The sequence below is a fragment of the Taeniopygia guttata genome, chromosome 14 (assembly GCF_048771995.1).
Source record: "Taeniopygia guttata chromosome 14, bTaeGut7.mat, whole genome shotgun sequence".
NCBI lineage: Eukaryota > Metazoa > Chordata > Aves > Passeriformes > Estrildidae > Taeniopygia > Taeniopygia guttata.
Window position 1 is genome coordinate 14,720,198 of NC_133039.1, and position 15,769 is coordinate 14,735,966.

Consider the following 15,769-nt stretch of genomic DNA (forward strand, 5'->3'; position numbering starts at 1 on the left):
CAATCCCATCAAACCCCATAAACACCATCAACCCCATCAAACCCCACAAACCCCACAAACCCCATTAAACCCCACAAACCCACAAACCACACCCCAATCCCCTCATCCATCATTCCCAATTCAATTCCATAACCCACACTCAGGCCACGCCCACCGCCACTGACCACGCCCCTCGCCAGGCTCGCCTTAGCCCCGCCCCCCAAGGGAGCCACGCCCATCCCGGCTGACGGGACACGCCCCTAATATACATAACCACGCCCCTTAACCATCAGCACCGCCCACCAATCAGCACCCCGCTCCCGCCGTATGCCCCGCCCCCCAAGCCCCGCCCCCGCCCCGCCCCGGAAGCGGCGCTGTCGCAGTGCGCGGCCGGAGCGGCGGAGCGGAGCCGCCGGAGCCGCCGGAGCCCCGGGGCCGCCGAGCCAGCGGAGCCGCGGCCCCAGCGCCGGCCCGGGCCGCGCCATGAAGGGCAAGGAGGAGCGCGAGGGCGGCGCGGCGGGGCCCGGCGCGGCGGGACCGGGCGCGGGGGGCGCGGGCGGCGGCAGCCCCGAGAAGAGCCACAGCGCGCAGGAGCACAAGGAGCAGGGGAACCGGCTCTTCGGCGGCCGCAAGTACCCCGAGGCCGCCGCCTGCTACGGCCGCGCCATCGTGAGTCCCGCCGGCGCCCCCGGCCCGAGCGGGACCGGCCCCGGGGAGGGGACGCCCCGGCCTGGGTACCCCCGGGACGGGACACACCAACCTCCCCCCTGGCCTCGATGGCCCCGGGCTGGAACCTCCCCCCTGGCCTGGACACCCGCCCGGACCTGGCCTGACCAGCCCTGTCCCAGGGATGGGACACCCCCCCCACACACCGAGCCTTGACTCCCGCAAGATGGGACATCCATCTTGCCTCCCCCCTGCCTGGACATCTCCCGAGCCCTGGCCTGGACATCAGCAGGATGGAACCTCCTCGGCTGGGCACTGTTCTTCCTCAGGCCTGGCCAAGATACTCCTGACATGGGACCTTTTAATCTGGACACTGTTCCCTCCCTGAGCCTGGCTCCTCCTGGGGAGGGCTGGACACAGCTCTGGGCCTGCTTCCCCCCATCCTGGGCCTGGACTAGGCACCCCCTGACCCCAGCCCACTCTCTGGACTTGGACACCCCCAGCCCATCCTCTCCCCACCCCACTCCAAGCTGGCCTGCCCTGCCCCCCTGAGCCTGTTTCCCTAAGCCCCGCACTGTCCCTGGGCTGTGCTGGGTAGGGCAGACCCAGCCTGGGACAGCCGAGGTGCCAGGGGGACAGTCCCCTTTGGGGGCAGGGACATGGGCTGCCCTATGGGGACCAGCCCCAGCCTGTCCCCAATCCATGGCAGCACCTCCCCACGGGGTGCACGCCCCGGCTGGCACTGCTGGCTGTCCCTGCCCAGGGTGACAGCGCCGTGCCGCTGGCTCACCGAGTCACCAGGCTGTCCCCGAGCGCCAGCACCGACATGGGCCTGTCCCTGCAGAACCGGAACCCCTTGGTGGCCGTGTACTACACCAACCGGGCCCTGTGCTACCTGAAGATGCAGCAGCACGACAAGGCGCTGGCCGACTGCAAGCGGGCGCTGGAGCTGGACGGGCAGTCCGTCAAGGCTCACTTCTTCCTGGGCCAGTGCCAGATGGAGATGGAAAACTACGACGAGGCCATCGCCAACCTGCAGAGAGGTGAGCGGGCACGCTGCCACCGTCCCCTGCTCCTGTCTGCTGGGAAAGGGCCAGGGAGGGCGGCAGGGACGCTGGCACTGAGGTGCCCTTTCTCTCCCCAGCCTACAACCTCGCCAAGGAGCAGCGGCTGAATTTCGGGGATGACATCCCCAGTGCGCTGCGCATCGCCAAGAAGAAGCGCTGGAACAGCATCGAGGAGAAGCGCATCAACCAGGAGAACGAGCTGCACTCCCACCTGACCAAGCTGATCGTGGCCGAGAAGGAGAGGTAACGGGGCACCTGGAGAAGCTTTTTGAGTGCCACCAGGCTCTCACAGCTCTGTGTGAGGTGTCTCTGCAGAGCCCTACAGCAGGGAAGGGGGTGACAGTGTTCCCCCATCCTCCTGATCTCCACTCTGTCCCAGGGAGCTGGCGGAGTGCCGAAAGACTCAGCAGGAGGAAAACACAGACGAGAGCCGGAGCCGTGTTCAGCTGGCCAGCATCGAGGCCAAACACGTGAGTGGGGGGCTGGGGGTTTCCCCGTCCACATCCTCGTCCTCATGCTCTGCTGCAGCCAGGGGAGCGGCAGGGCTGCAGCTGTGAGGTGAAAGCTGGGAGACCTTGGGACGCAGCACAGTAGCCTTCATTCTGCAGCTCGAGCCACCACTGCAGGGCTGTTGTGTCCCCCCATGATGGCTTCCCCGGCTCTGTCACCTCTTGTCCCAGCCTGGCAGCGGTGACGCCTGCTGTGCCTGTTGTTCCCTGAGGAAACACAAGTGGCTCTCAGCCACATGTGGGTCTGGGTGCTGGGGACTAATCCCAGATAAAAATAGGCCCACAAAGGAAGGTTATTTGTAAGCTGGATTGCTCCTGCCAGCTTCAGGCAGGAGCTGCACAGGCAGAGGGGGCACCAAGGACCGGCCACAGCACCCATGATGGGAGGTTTGGGGCTCTCCCTGGGGTCCTGTAGCCCCCGCACACCAGGGACCCCTTTTCCTCAAGAGCTTCTCTTTCAGGACAAATACCTGGCAGACATGGACGAGCTCTTCTCCCAAGTGGACGAGAAGAGGAAGGTGAGTGTGGCCCAGCCTGTGCTCCTGTAAACCTTCTGTGTACCCTGCTCCCCTTTCCTGACCCAGCTGTGCCTCTCTCGAGACAGAAGCGGGACATCCCTGACTACCTGTGTGGGAAGATCAGTTTTGAGCTGATGAGAGAGCCCTGCATCACGCCCAGCGGGATCACCTACGACAGGAAGGACATTGAGGAGCATCTCCAGGTACTGCAGGGGGCTTTCTCAGGACCTTGCCTGGGTGGGAAAGGATCTTTTCGCTCAACTCTGGGCTCCACAGGCTCCTTGGGTTTGGTCCCGGGTACCTGCCCGGGCAGCTCCCTGTGGAGCAGGTGCTGCCAGGCCCTGCCCAAAGCGGAGGCGGCTCTTGGTGGCGGGGGTCTCACCCCTTGACCTGCCCTCATCCTGCTGGGAGGCACCTCTGAGGGGCTGTCCCCCTTGCTGCGGGCAGGTGCCGGGGTGCTGGGGCAGATGCCACGCGGCGCTGGCCTCACGCCGCCCGCGCCTCGGGGCAGAGCGCGGCACGTGGAGTAACCGGTTCCCTCACGCTCCTCCCCGCAGCGCGTGGGGCATTTCGACCCGGTGACGCGGAGCCCCCTGACCCAGGACCAGCTGATCCCCAACCTCGCCATGAAGGAGGTGATAGACGCGTTCATCTCGGAGAACGGCTGGGTGGAGGATTACTGAGGGGCCGGGGCGGCACCCTGGCACAGCTGGCTCTCCCCGGGCTGGCACCCTGCCTTACTCGCTCTCCGGCTGTTCCCCTCTGCCCCGGCTGCCCTGGCGCTGGGCGAGGGCACGTCACCACGTCCCCTTCCCGAGGAGCCGCGGCGGCTGGGCGGGCACCACGGCTCCCTGGCTGCCCTCTCCGGCTCCAGGACCTGCCCGGGGGTTGGAATGCTGGCTCCTCCATCATGTCTGTCACCCCCCAGCCAGGGCAGCCACAGTCCCCACAGAGCACGTCCCGCTCCGGGGATTGCCACAGGGGGCTTGCCGGGAGGAGCACCTGGAGCCCCGTCCTTCCCTGTGTTTAGAGTTGTTTCCTCCTCCTCCTTCCACCTCCTGCCTGGCCAGGGTTGGGTCCTCTTCCCAGTAAACAGCCACTTACTGGGATGCTGATGCACCCTCTGGCTTTTCCTGGTAAACAACTGCCCCAGGGCTGGAAGGGGCTGCTTCCCACCTCCCCTTCCCCACTGGGACTGTGGTTCCCTAAGAACAACCACCTGAGTTAAAGTTCTTCTTCCTTTTAATGAAATCCCTTAAAAACCCCACAAAAAATTAACACCAGTTTTGCATCCAACCGAGATTCCAGCGTTGTGGTCTGCCGATGGCCTGCCTGGCTTTTGAGCACCCTCTGGAAGTTTGCCAATGTCCATTAAAAGAATATATATATATATAAAAAGAATTAAAAAAAAGTTCAGCAATAAACGTGGAAAAGGACCTGGAGTGCTTCACAGCTGCCATTTTTGGGGATATCCTGGCTTGGGAATCAGTGCCATCCCAGGGGGACCAGGTTTGCCCCAGGGACGTAGCAACACACAGCGTGCTTCACTAGAACAGCTTTAATCCAAGGGCAAAGACCAGTAAAAACCAGAACTTTCCCAGGCAGTTGGTCCCAAGAGCAGTGGCCTTTCCCTGAGGGTGGCAGGAGCTGGAGCTCCTGGCCTGGCTGGGATGGTGGTGACACGTCCTAGCCCAGGAAGGTGGAGATGAAGACGCTGGTGTCCAGGTTGAGCGTGGCATGCCACCAGCGGTCAGGGAAGTACAGGACCTGCAGGGGACACCAGTGGGTCCCAGGGCTCTGGCCGGGACTCCTGGGGTGCCCTGCAGCCCTGGCTCACCTCCCCAGGGCGCAGGGTGCACTCCAGCGGGCGCTGGGCGGGCGGCAGCGTGGGGTAGGTGTGCTGGAGCCAGGCCAGCGTCGTCTCGTTGGGGTGGAAGTGCGGGGTTTGGTCCGGCGGGTACAGAAACCAGCGCTGCAAAACACCGGGGGCACATCCCCTCCCACATCCCCTCAGCCCCAGCGGGGCTTCCCCGTGCCCAGGGACACCTGGCAGGAGTTGGTTTCTCTGCCCCCTCCCCAAATCCTTCCCCTAGGGCTGAGTTCTCACCTTCCTGCCGAAAATCACCTCGGAGAAACCAGGGCCGTGCCAGTGGAAGGGAACGCCAGAGCCGGAGCCTGGTGGGAGCGGGGGTTGGTGCTGGGGAGAGCCCCCAGCCCCAGCCCGATCCCATCCCAATCCCATCGATCCCATCCCAATCCCATCGATCCCATCCCGATCCCATCGATCCCATCGATCCCATCCCAATCCCATTGATCCCATCCCGATCCCATCGATCCCATCCTGATCCCATCGATCCCATCCCAAACCTGATCCCATCCCAATCCCATCGATCCCATCCCAGTCCCATCGATCCCAGCCCGATCCCATCGATCCCATCCCAAACCCGATCCCATCCCAATCCCACCGATCCCATCCCAATCCCATCGATCCCATCCCAAACCCGATCCCATCCCAATCCCATCGATCCCATCCCAATCCCATCGATCCCATCCCAATCCCATCGATCCCATCCTAGTCCCATAGATCCCATCCCAAACCCGATCCCATACCGATCCCATCGATCCCATCCCAAACCCAATCTCATCCCAATCCCATCGATCCCATCCCTATCCCATCGATCCCATCCCAATCCCATCGATCCCATCCCGATCCCATCGATCCCAATCCAATCCCATTGATCCCATCCCAATCCCATCGATCCCATCCCAATCCCATCGATCCCATCCCGATCCCATCGATCCCATCCCGATCCCATCCCAGTCCCATCGATCCCATCCTGATCCCATCGATCCCATCCAGATCCCATCGATCCCATCCCAATCCCATCCCGATCCCATCCCGATCCCATCGCACACCCACCTGCGATCCCAAAGCTGTAGGCGGGGCTGGTGCCCGGGATGCGGAAGGGAGGGGGCACATAGTGCTGGAAGAGGGGGCCCCACTCGGTGAAGTTGTTGTCCCCGAAGAAGTAGAGGGTGTCTGGGGGGACACGGGAGCTGAGCCCGGCGAGGGGAGGCGGCTGCGGGGGTCGGGACGGCGCTACCCACCGCTGCCCAGGCGGGCCGGGTCCTGCGGCTTCAGCAGCTGCTCCACGTACTCCTGGAACGGCACATCCACTGCGGGAACGGAGAGTGAGCGGCGGAACGGGGGAACGGAGAGGGGAACGGGGGAGCGGGACCCCCGCAGCCGGGCACGGCCCCGCGCTCACCTTTGCGGTACGAGTAGGTGTTGGCCGTGCTGAGCCGCACCGGGAAGGGCCCGAAGGCGGCCAGCAGCTTCTCCCGGGTGCAGAGGGCTCGGAAGGCCTGCGGGATGGAGCGCAGGGAGCCGGGATGCTGCTCCGCATCCTCTGCCCCGTCCCACCCGGCATCCTCTGCCCCGTGCCGGTACTCACCGAATTGTCCGTGACCCCACCGAGGATCAGTGGCCGGGAGAAGGCGAACCTGGGGGCGGCATCCAGCGGGGTCCCGCACGGGCGGAGCACGGGGACCAGCACTGACCCATCCCGGGACACCGGGACCGGCCCCGACCCACCCCGGGGCATCGGCATCCCTCCCGACCACCTTCCCCCAGGTTCTCCCCCGGGACTCCCGGGTCTGCCCCGCCGGTTCCCCCCGCCCCTCCCCGTTAGCCCGCCCGGTGCACCGGGGCTGTCCCCCGGCCCCCGCCTCAGTTCGGGACCATGCCGGGTGCCCCGTACCGCTGCAGGAAGAGCGGGTAGGTGAGGGAGGCATCCGCTCGCTCCACGGTGCAGCGTGGCTCCTCCGGCACCGTGCCCGCCAGCCTGCAACGGGAGACTCCGCTCGGTACCGGCACCAGGACCGGCACAGGGACCGGTCCCGGGGCAAGCCCCCTGCCCTCACCAGCCGCCGCCCGGAGGGTCGGTGCAGGCGCCGGGCCGGACCCAGCCCAGCAGCAGCAGCAGCAGCAGCGGCAGCAGCCGCGCCGCCGCCATGGGGGCCGGCACCGGGACAGCGGGAACTACAACTCCCGGCATGCACTGCGAGACGAATGGACACGGTCATTGGCTGGGCGCGCCGCTACGGGTCCCGGTAAGGGCCATGACTTAAAAGGGCAGTGAAAGCCAGCCGCACCTCCTGGCTTCAAGTGAGGCACAAGGGGACAAGAGCATGGGGACACCGGGGACACCGGGACACCGCAGGGCCGGCACCCGGCCGGAGCGGCTCCGGGGCCCAGCCCAGGGGCCGCTGCATCCAGGAGAAGCAAAGACAGGAGTCATGGCTCGATTCAACTGCTGGTTTGATTTAATCCAGTAAAAAACGGCCGGGCAGGGGGTGCACCCCAGCCCTTATTTACACAAATAAATACAGGGAGGGCAGTGCCAGGGGTAGCGGGCAGGGCACGCTGCCTGCCCTGCTCCGCCCCTGCCCCACCCCGCTGCCAGCTCCCCGCGGGCGGGGGGCTCAGGTGTACCCTGGGGGGCTCAGGTGTACCCTGGGGGGGCTCAGGTGTACCCTGGGGGGCTCAGGTGTACCCTGGGGGGGCTCAGGTGTACCCTGGGGGGCTCAGGTGCACCCTGGGGGGCTCAGGTGCACCCTTGGGAGCTCAGGTGCACCCTGGGGGGCTCAGGTGCACCCTGGGGGGCTCAGGTGTACTCGCAGAGGTGGCCGCAGCCAGCGGGGCAGTGGGAGCTGGTCTCCAGCCACTTCATAATGTGCTGCAGGTGGCCGCCGTGGCTGCAGCCCTGGCACCAGACGAAGAGCCCCTTCACCACGTGGTGACACACGGCACACATGCTGGCACACTGCCGACACCTGCACGGGGAGATTTGGGTGGGTGTGGGCAGGGAGAGCCCTCAGGGGGGCAACAAGAGGGAACAGGGACACTCACACATGCCCCTGTCCCCAAAAGCCCCTCAGGGCCCCCTCACCTGTCGCAGATCCAGCCCCTGTTGCTCATGGGCCGCTTGCAGTTGCTGCAGTTGACGTGCAGGGTGGTGGAAGCCTGGTTGAGGCAGTTGATGGCACGGCAGGTGCTCAGCTTGATCACCTCGTTGGAGATGTTCCAGAGCTGGAAGCGCTGCAGCAGATCGATGTAGGACGTGTACCAGTGCTCCTGGGGACAGCCACAGACAGCTGAGCCTCCACATCCACCTTGAAACCCCCTCAGGACCCCAGCCCTGCATCCTGAAGGCAAAATTCCCCTGGGGGGCTCAGCCTGGAGAAAAGCAGGCTTGGGGAAGGGGACTTCTCACCCTACAAGTCCCTGACAGGAGGATGGAGGTGGTTGGGAGTCAGGCTCTGCTCCCACGGAACAGGGCAGGACAAGGGGAAATGGCCTCAAGCTGTGCCAGAGGTGGTTTAGTTTGGATATTAGGGAGAATTTCTTCATGGAAGGGGTGGTCAAGTATTGGCACAGGCTGCCCATTGCAGTGGTGGAGTGTCACCCTCCCCTGGGAGGATCTAAAAGCTGTGTGATGTGGCAGTTGGGGACATGGTTCAGTGGTGGCCTTGGCAGTGCTGGGGGGATGGTTGGACTCGATGGTGTTAGAGGGCTTTTCCAACCGAAAGCATTCCGTGGTCCCTCGATCCCTGCAGTGGGAGAACGGCTCTGCAACGCTGGGGAACAGCATCCTTCCCTGCATCAACAGGGCCAGGGCACCTCTGCAGGGCCCACCCCAAATCCCTGCCAGGACTGGTGGTGGGGAACCCTGGAGCTGCTCACCCTGGCTCAGAGCTGGCCTGCCAGGGGCTGGAGGAGAAGGGACGTGCCCCAGCCCCAGGCAGGACCCCATCCCATCGGGATGCACCCCCTGTGGGTCCCAGCAAGGCATGGGCCTGCCCGTGGGGGCTGTACCTGCGTCTGCTCATCGATCTCCTTGCGGATGCGCTCTCCCAGCACGATGAGCACGGACACGGCCGTCTGCACGTCGCCCTGCTCGGCGTAGAAGAGCAGCGTGTCCCGCACGATGGGGTTGAAGAAGTCGGAGGGCAGGCGGTTCTCGTAGAGGGAGTGGGAGATGGAGATCAGCGAGAAGGACTCCACGGGGGTCAGCGACACCGTCTCGGCCTCGTTGCCGCTGACGTGAGGGGAGTCAGCCTTGTCCTGCAGGTGGTCCAAGGCCGATGGGTTGTCCACGATTTCGTGGCGCAGCGGGAAGGCTTCCTGGGGAAGGCTGTATTCCTGCTCTTCAGCTGCCAGGAGAAGAGTAGGAATGAGCAGGAGAAAAGCCAGCTGGGACAGACAGCACCTCCCGCTGTGCGCTCACCGTGTGGGTTCTCGTGGTCCATCATGTACAGGTCATCCTCATCTGCCTCCACATCGCCCAGCAGATAATCCGCAGGGACGTCGCTGCCCTCCGTCTCCTCGTTGTCTGCACGGCCCAGGGAAAGAGAAATCAGCTCATCACACCACTGGATCCACCTCCCAGTGTCCTGCCCAGCCTGCCAGGCTGTGCCCAAGCCACACAGCTCAGTTCCCCACCACTGTCACTGTCACCCGGGTCATGGGGAAAGCTGTCCTTCTGCAGGGCCCTGGGGCTCGGTGTCCTTCACCGTGGGGCTGCAGCACGTTCAGCCACCCCAGGTCACAGGATAAACGGCCCTGTTTATGCCCTGTCTATGCCCGAGGAGGGAGGAGCTGTGGGACTGGACTGTGCCCACCCAGGAGCGTTACCCTCGTTGTTGATCAGGGTGGAGGAGGAATCCATGAGGATGTTTTCCGTACGGCTTTCTCCTTTGCTGCGGTCCAGTCGGGACTCGCTGCCCAGCCCAGCAGGGATATCTTTCAGGTTAAAGCTGGGGAAAAAAGACGAATTTAACAGTCAGAGGAGTATAAAGTTCCCATTTCAGCCAGCAAATAGCCTGGATACAGGTGTCCAGTTGCAATTTGAATGGAGAAACATGAGATACAGCGAGCAGAAGTCACCAGTTCCCACTGTATGACTTAAAAATAAAGACACATTGTGACTGCGGTCACAGCCCTTCCTCCAAGCCTGGTGGCACTGCACATGCACTTCAAAGGTCTCTCTGAAGAATTCCAGAGCTGAGCAGGCTCTTGGCTCCATCTCCTTCCCCTCAGAGGCAGGTGAACGGGAGCTGCCTCACTCCAAGGTGCCTGGCTGTTAGTTATGCATCACCATGCTTGGCCTTCACCGAGATGGAAAAGGGAGGGGATGGGGCTGGAGCAGAGCCCAGCTCTCCAGGCTGCTGCCTGCCGTGTCTCAGACAGCGGCACAGCCACTCCTGGAGGCACAGCTTGGTCAAGGACAGTGCTTGTTTCCTTTGGTGTTATTTGAGGATCTGTCACTCACTGTGGGAACCCGGTCCTGTGAGGTCTGACAGCTCATTCGTAGTCCTCACCCCACACGTTTATGTCATTGAGAAGAGGAAAAACAAGTTTTCCTGCTTCATCAGCCCACAACGGGCTCTCCACACCAGTGAGCTGCTGGCAGAGCTGGGCTGTGCTCTCCCCTGGAAAGGCTCCAGAAGAAAACCTCTGCACACCGGCAGTTCCAGCTCCAGCCATGAGACACCCTCTCCATCCCCAGCCCTTGGTCACCATCACTGTCCTGGCACTGCTGAGGCCTCACCTCACATCCCGGATCACTTCTGGGACCCTCATGACAGGAAAGACACTGAGGGGCTGGAGCGTGTCCAGGGAAGGGAACAGAGCTGGGGAAGGGGCTGGAGCACCAGGAGGGGCTGAGGGAGCTGGGAGAGCTCAGGCTGGAGAAAAGGAGGCTCAGGGGGGACCATCTCAGCTCCACAACTCCCTGACAGGAGTGGGGAACTAGGGGAGTCAGGCTCCCAGGGAACAGGAGAAGAGGAAATGAGGAAATAGCCCCAGATTGTGACAGAGGAGGTTTAGATTTGATCTTGGGAAAATTTCTTTATGGAAAGGGTGGTGGAGTCTCTACCCACCCCTGGAGATGTTCAACATCACATAGTGGCCTTGGCAGTGCTGCTGGGGGAATTATCTCGGAGGACTTTTCCAACATTAGAGATTCTGTGATTAATTAATTCAATAACTGCAAAGCTGATCCCGGCCCCTGCCCCACCACAGGGCAAACTTTGGTTGAAGGAGAGGAGGGAGCAGTGTGTGAGGCTGCAGAGCTCAAGGCCAGGCTGGGCACTCACTTCCCACACCAACATGGGAAATGGCTGCATTCAAACAATGCCAACATGCAAACCAGCACAGCCTGAGGGAGAGCTGTCCCTGCTCGCACCCTGTGTCTGGGGCAGGTTAGTTATTATGCAGAAATTGTTCCCTGGAGGGTGGTGAAGCCCTGGCACAGGGTGCCCAGAGAAGCTGTGGCTCCCCCTGGATCCCTGGAAGTGTCCAAGGGCAGTTGGACGGGGCTTGGAGCAGCCAGGACAGTGGAAAGTGTCCCTGCCCATGGCAAGGTGTTGGAACGAGATGAGCTTTAAGGCCCCTTCCAACCCAAACCATTCTGGGATTTCATTACGTGATTCTATAACCCCATCCCAGCCAGGGAGCCATTCCCACTCCCCCCGCTATGGAGCTATCCCAGTCATCTCATCCCTCCCTGCAGCTCCCTTCCCCCGTACCTGTTCATGAGTGGGAGGGCAGCGCTGCCTTTCCCCATGCTGTGGTTGAGGTTTGTGGACGACACGGTGCCGAGGCTGGAGTAGATAATCCTCAGCATCGTCCACGTCTGAGCCACCTGCATCGAGCACAGTCCCTGTCAGCCCGTCCCAGGCTGGCACCCCTCTGCAGCCCCAGCTGACCCGCAGCTCACCTGGTTGCGGTCCAGCCCCTTGGCCACCTTGGCGTTGTGGTCGCAGAGCTCGGCCAGCGGCCGGCCGGCCAGCGCGTACTGCTTGGCCGTGTGCACGAACCAGTCCATGCTGCCGCTCTCCACGTCCGTCTCGAACACGCTGAGGGCGCTGGAGGACGAGATGTACTCGAACTGCTCCGTGGGGTCCAGCTTGCGCTTGAAGAAGATGGGGTGGCGCCGGTCGCCGATGTAGGGCTTGCGGTTGGAGTCGGAGGAGATGAGGCTCTCCTTGGCGGCGAAGGCCAGGTCTCCGTAGAGGCTGTAGCACAGCCCCTCGGGGTTGGCCCGGTCGATGGGCTGGCTGGCGTCCTTGAAGATGTGCTGGTAAAGAGTGCTGTCTTTGGAGCCCGAGAGGAGGAAATAGGGGTCGTGGAGGTGCCGCCACACGATGCCCGTGGTGACGTCCTTGTGCTCCTCGAACATGGCGGAGGGGATGAAGGGGCGGCGCACGTCCCACACGTAGATGTTGTGGTCCACCATCATGGAGCAGGTGGCGATGTGGTGCTTGCACTCGGGGCGCCACTTCACCCGCGCCACCGAGGCGATGGTCTGCACGCAGTAGATCTCCTTGGCCCGCGTCGTGTTCATGTCCCACACCTTCACCATCTTGTCGCGGCCGCCTGTGGCCAGCCAGCCCCTGGGACAGGGACGGAGCAGTGTTCATCTCTCTGTCCCCACCGTGGCACAGAAATGCTCACAGCACAGGTGTGACCTGTGCACACTGCAGGAGGGTGCTGGGCTGCAATGCCATCCTCCCGTGAGCTCCCTTGACACCTCTGCTCTGCAGCAACCAGGCAGGCAGCACTCTCCTTCCCGCTCCCAGTTACGGCCCTGCACCTCTAGAGCCACATCCCAGTCAGACCAGTTCCCTCTGCTCTGCTTTCCACTGGCCAGGCACAGCAGAGAGGAAGAGACCATCCTGAACATATTTCAGTGCCTCTCCAAGATCACGAGCAGTGGCAGCACTGCCTGGCAGGGAGTGAGGAGGGACATGCACACTGTAACATCTCCTTCCAGATCCTTCCCAGCAATCTCCCAGGAAAGGCAAAGAGAAACACGACTGAAAACAAGCGAGCTGTGTCCCAGAGCAGCCAAGTTGTGCCTTCCTCAACCTGAACCTCAACTGGAGCGAGAGGCCACTGTGACACTGCTCTACACAAGCATAAGACACCCAGTGCCTCTAAACCCCCTAAACTATCAAAAAACAAACCTCAAACACCCTTACACCACCCCAAATGCTCAAAGTAACAATCACTCCTATCTCCCAGCAACATCCCAGCTCCTGACACAAGGGGACAGGGTATCACAGACCGTGCTTTCCCCCACAAAATCCCAATCCTGTTTTTAGGGTCTCTAAAGTCCCTAAAAATCCCTGCAAGTCCGGGTGGCTGGCAGGGATAGCCCCACACTGACCTGTCCTCTGGGTGCCAGTCGCAGCAGAAGACGGGCCCGTTGTGGGCTGTGAACATCCTCTCGTAGCGGTCGGGCCGGCGGATGTCCCACAGCTGCACGTTGCCGTTCTCGAAGGTGGCGGCGAAGGTGAAATAGTCCCGGATGCTGAACTGGACATCACGCACGCTCTCCGACTGCCCTGGGAGGGGACACAAGTTAAGAGCTCCAGCAAAGCTAAAAATTCCACTAGGAGAGTTGTGGCGCAGAGAGAAGGTAGCAGGGAGTGCTGTGACTGTCTTCCATCTCCCACACAGACCCAGCTAGTGCTGAGAGGCAAGGAAAGGCACCAAAATGCCTCTCAGCTCCTTCTTTCCCTGCCCTGGGCATCACCCCCTGAGCAAACCCTCCTCCTGGGCAAGGGGAAGGACAAAGCCCCTCACCCCTGCCTCTCCTAAGGGTGAAGGGACAAGCAATGAAAGGACAAAGCTCCCAAACTGTGCTTCCCCACAGGGAAACAGGACAAGAGCCACGTTAGTACCAGAGAAGGTGCTGACGGAGTCCTTCTTGCGCAGGTCGAAGCACTTCATGTAGCCGTCCTGGGAGCCACTGAGCAGCATGTACACCTCGGTGGGGTGGAAGCACACCTTGTTGACAGTGCGCTTGTGCTCCGTGAACAGCTGGTCCTGCTTGTTGCGGGACGGCTTGCCCAGGTTCCAGGTGACCACCACGCCGTTGGTGGCGGCGGTGGCCAGCAGGTTCTCGTCCATCTGGTGCCACACCACGTCGGCACAGCTGAAGTTCAGGGAGGGTTTGCGGCCCACGCGGAGGTTCAGCTTCTCCACAAACTGCTCCTCCTCGATGGAGTAGATCTTGAAGATGTTGCGGCCGGCCACCACCACCTGGGCGGCGTCCCGGCACACGCTGATGGCGTTGGCAGGGGCGTCCAGGTGGCAGAACATGGTGCGGCCGGTCAGCGCGTTGCCCCCCAGGGCAGTGGTGACCCTGGCCATCTTCTCCATGGCTGTCCTCGGGGTGCTGTCCCCTCTCCAGCAGGCTGCCTGCACACCCACACGGCCAGCCTGCTCCAGCTCAGCCAGAGCTGGGCAGGGACAGGCTGGGCTCCTGCTGGGCCCCGGTGGCTCCAACCGCGGCTTTGTGCGGCTGCATCAATGGGGTGTGGAGGTGAGAGGCCACAGAGCTGCCTGTGGGAGGGAGATACGGCCCTGCTCCGGGTTCTCCTCCTGCCGCCCTCTGTGGCTCTCAGAGAGTTCCTGAAAACCTTCTCTGGGTTCCTTCTTCTCTCCTCGGCCACACCCTGAGAAGTTTCACTGTTGCTGACAATACAGGCCAAGTACAGCACTGTGGCTGAAGTGAGAAGCGTCCGCAGCACGAGGTGGGGTGAAGTGAGGCCACGGTCACCTCCGTGGGGCACTCGGAGCCCCAGAGCCTGCAAGAACCAAGGGATGACCGTCCTTCCCTAGCAGAGTGGGGGCAGCAGTTACTCCAGGCTTCCCACGGGCTGTGTCCTCCAGAGGCAGGCCGAGCTCCTGCCACAGCACTGCCCTCCCTTGCAGGTCCCACAGACCCCTCACACCTCACATTCCCACTCCCTCAGGGCCCCTTCCCACCTTCAGCGCACCCTTAGGGTCCCGTCCTACTCCTGAGCCACCCCAGCCCCTCATATCCCACACTCCCACCCCATCAGGGCTCTCCTGACCCACAGGACCCCTCAGACCCCACACTTCCCCCTCTGCAGGGCCCGCTCCTGACCCAGAGCCCCTCCAGGGCCCCCTCCAGCCCTTCAGAGCCCGCTCAGGGCTCCCTCAGAGCCTCTCCCGCCCTCTGTTCTCCTCAGGGCCCCTTCCCGCCCCTCAGAGCCGCCGGGGCCTCTTCACAACCTCCTCCCGCCACACAGAGTGCCCTGCCGCTGCCCCCGCCGTGCGCGGCCCCGGTGCCGCTCCCGAGGCCGTACCCGGTGCCGGTTCCCCGCCGGCCGCTCGGGCCGAGCAGGCCCCGCCGCCGCCGCCGCCGCCGCCGCCCTCACGCCAGGCCCCGCCCCCTTCCGCCATGGCCCCGCCCCGCCGCCAGGCCACGCCCATTTCCACCGCCAGACCACGCCCCTTTCCGAGTGCGGAGCCCGCCCCTGCCACACGCCACGCCCCCGCTGCCAGGCCCCGCCCCCTGCTCCTGACCACGCCCCCTCCGCCACTCTTGCCGTTTCGCCCCGCCCCTCTGAGGCAAGACCACGCCTCCTCCCGTAGGCCACGCCCCCGTTCTTAGACCACGCCTTTTGTACCGGACCGCCCCCCGCCTCAGGCCACGCCCCCTGCATACACTGAGCTCCATCAGGCCCCGCCCACCCCGAGCCGCTCAAGAGGCCCCGCCCCCCTGCGTATGAGGCCACGCCCAGAACCGAGGCCACGCCCCTTGTGTGCGGCGCGGGGCGGGGCCAGAGCAGGGGGCGGGCCCAGGGCGGGCGGGGGGCGGGCCCAGGGCGGGCGGGGGGCGGGGCCAAGGCGGGCACCGGGCCCGGGGATCGAGCCCGGGGATCGGGGGACAGGGCGGGCACGGAGCCCGGGGATCGGGGGGACAGGGCAGGCACCGAGCCCGGGGATCGGGGGGACAGGGCAGGCACCGAGCCCGGGGATCGGAGGGACAGGGCGGCACCGAGCCCGGGGATCGGGGGCACAGGGCGGCACCGAGCCCGGGGATCGGGGGCACAGGGCGGGTACCGAGCCCGGGGATCGAGCCCGGGGATCGGGGGGACAGGGCGGGCACGGAGCCCGGGGATCGGGGGCACAGGGCGGGTACCGAGC

At 63.6% G+C, this 15,769-nt stretch overlaps 3 protein-coding genes and 1 long non-coding RNA gene across 5 annotated transcripts; 1 reads left to right on the top strand and 3 right to left on the bottom strand.

Annotated features, from left to right (window-relative positions):
• Positions 1 to 347: 347 nt before the first annotated feature.
• Positions 348 to 4,175, top strand: STUB1 (STIP1 homology and U-box containing protein 1). The gene is made up of 7 exons (XM_030284956.4): positions 348 to 648; positions 1,490 to 1,688; positions 1,790 to 1,955; positions 2,092 to 2,182; positions 2,683 to 2,739; positions 2,826 to 2,942; positions 3,297 to 4,175. Exons 1-7 carry the CDS (start codon positions 463 to 465, stop codon positions 3,420 to 3,422), a joined length of 942 nt encoding a protein of 313 aa, XP_030140816.1. The 5' UTR covers positions 348 to 462; the 3' UTR covers positions 3,423 to 4,175.
• LOC140685069 (uncharacterized) lies at positions 513 to 906 on the bottom strand. The gene is made up of 2 exons (XR_012058252.1): positions 774 to 906; positions 513 to 739 (listed from the first exon to the last, which is right to left on the bottom strand). It is a non-coding gene; the product is annotated as an uncharacterized lncRNA (long non-coding RNA).
• A 107-nt stretch (positions 4,176 to 4,282) lies between the features above and the next one.
• JMJD8 (jumonji domain containing 8) lies at positions 4,283 to 6,840 on the bottom strand. Of its 2 annotated transcripts, NM_001159400.1 has the most exon segments (9): positions 4,283 to 4,506; positions 4,577 to 4,711; positions 4,847 to 4,914; positions 5,660 to 5,779; positions 5,848 to 5,916; positions 6,009 to 6,105; positions 6,195 to 6,243; positions 6,501 to 6,584; positions 6,664 to 6,770. In NM_001159400.1, coding segments are annotated over 9 exon segments (795 nt in total). In that variant the 5' UTR covers positions 6,756 to 6,770; the 3' UTR covers positions 4,283 to 4,425.
• Positions 6,841 to 7,043: 203 nt separating this feature from the next.
• WDR24 (WD repeat domain 24) lies at positions 7,044 to 15,049 on the bottom strand. The gene is made up of 10 exons (XM_030284924.4): positions 14,926 to 15,049; positions 13,492 to 14,400; positions 12,975 to 13,152; positions 11,523 to 12,198; positions 11,332 to 11,447; positions 9,437 to 9,558; positions 9,030 to 9,134; positions 8,618 to 8,955; positions 7,692 to 7,876; positions 7,044 to 7,575 (listed from the first exon to the last, which is right to left on the bottom strand). The coding sequence occupies exons 2-10, from the start codon at positions 13,970 to 13,972 to the stop codon at positions 7,407 to 7,409; spliced, it is 2,370 nt and encodes a 789-aa protein (XP_030140784.1). The 5' UTR covers positions 13,973 to 14,400; positions 14,926 to 15,049; the 3' UTR covers positions 7,044 to 7,406.
• Between the last annotated feature and the right edge of the window lie 720 nt (positions 15,050 to 15,769).

What these genes read in the sequence shown, in the direction of transcription:
- JMJD8 (XM_072935469.1), bottom strand. Translation starts at nt 6,825, where the DNA reads ATGACCGTGTCCATTCGTCTCGCAGTGCATGCCGGGAGTTGTAGTTCC. An exon ending in CACCTACTCGTACCGCAAAG is followed by an intron (nt 5,917 to 6,008) that starts GTGAGCGCGGGG and finishes CCGTTCCCGCAG; the next exon opens with TGGATGTGCCGTTCCAGGAG. An exon ending in CTACAGCTTTGGGATCGCAG is followed by an intron (nt 4,915 to 5,659) that starts GTGGGTGTGCGA and finishes CGCTCCCACCAG; the next exon opens with GCTCCGGCTCTGGCGTTCCC.
- STUB1 (XM_030284956.4), top strand. Translation starts at nt 463, where the DNA reads ATGAAGGGCAAGGAGGAGCGCGAGGGCGGCGCGGCGGGGCCCGGCGCG. An exon ending in ATCGTGGCCGAGAAGGAGAG is followed by an intron (nt 1,956 to 2,091) that starts GTAACGGGGCAC and finishes ACTCTGTCCCAG; the next exon opens with GGAGCTGGCGGAGTGCCGAA. An exon ending in ACATTGAGGAGCATCTCCAG is followed by an intron (nt 2,943 to 3,296) that starts GTACTGCAGGGG and finishes TCCTCCCCGCAG; the next exon opens with CGCGTGGGGCATTTCGACCC.
- WDR24 (XM_030284924.4), bottom strand. Translation starts at nt 13,972, where the DNA reads ATGGAGAAGATGGCCAGGGTCACCACTGCCCTGGGGGGCAACGCGCTG. An exon ending in GACTGGCACCCAGAGGACAG is followed by an intron (nt 12,199 to 12,974) that starts GTCAGTGTGGGG and finishes TCCCTGTCCCAG; the next exon opens with GGGCTGGCTGGCCACAGGCG. An exon ending in AGGGGCTGGATCTGCGACAG is followed by an intron (nt 7,576 to 7,691) that starts GTGAGGGGGCCC and finishes CTCCCCGTGCAG; the next exon opens with GTGTCGGCAGTGTGCCAGCA.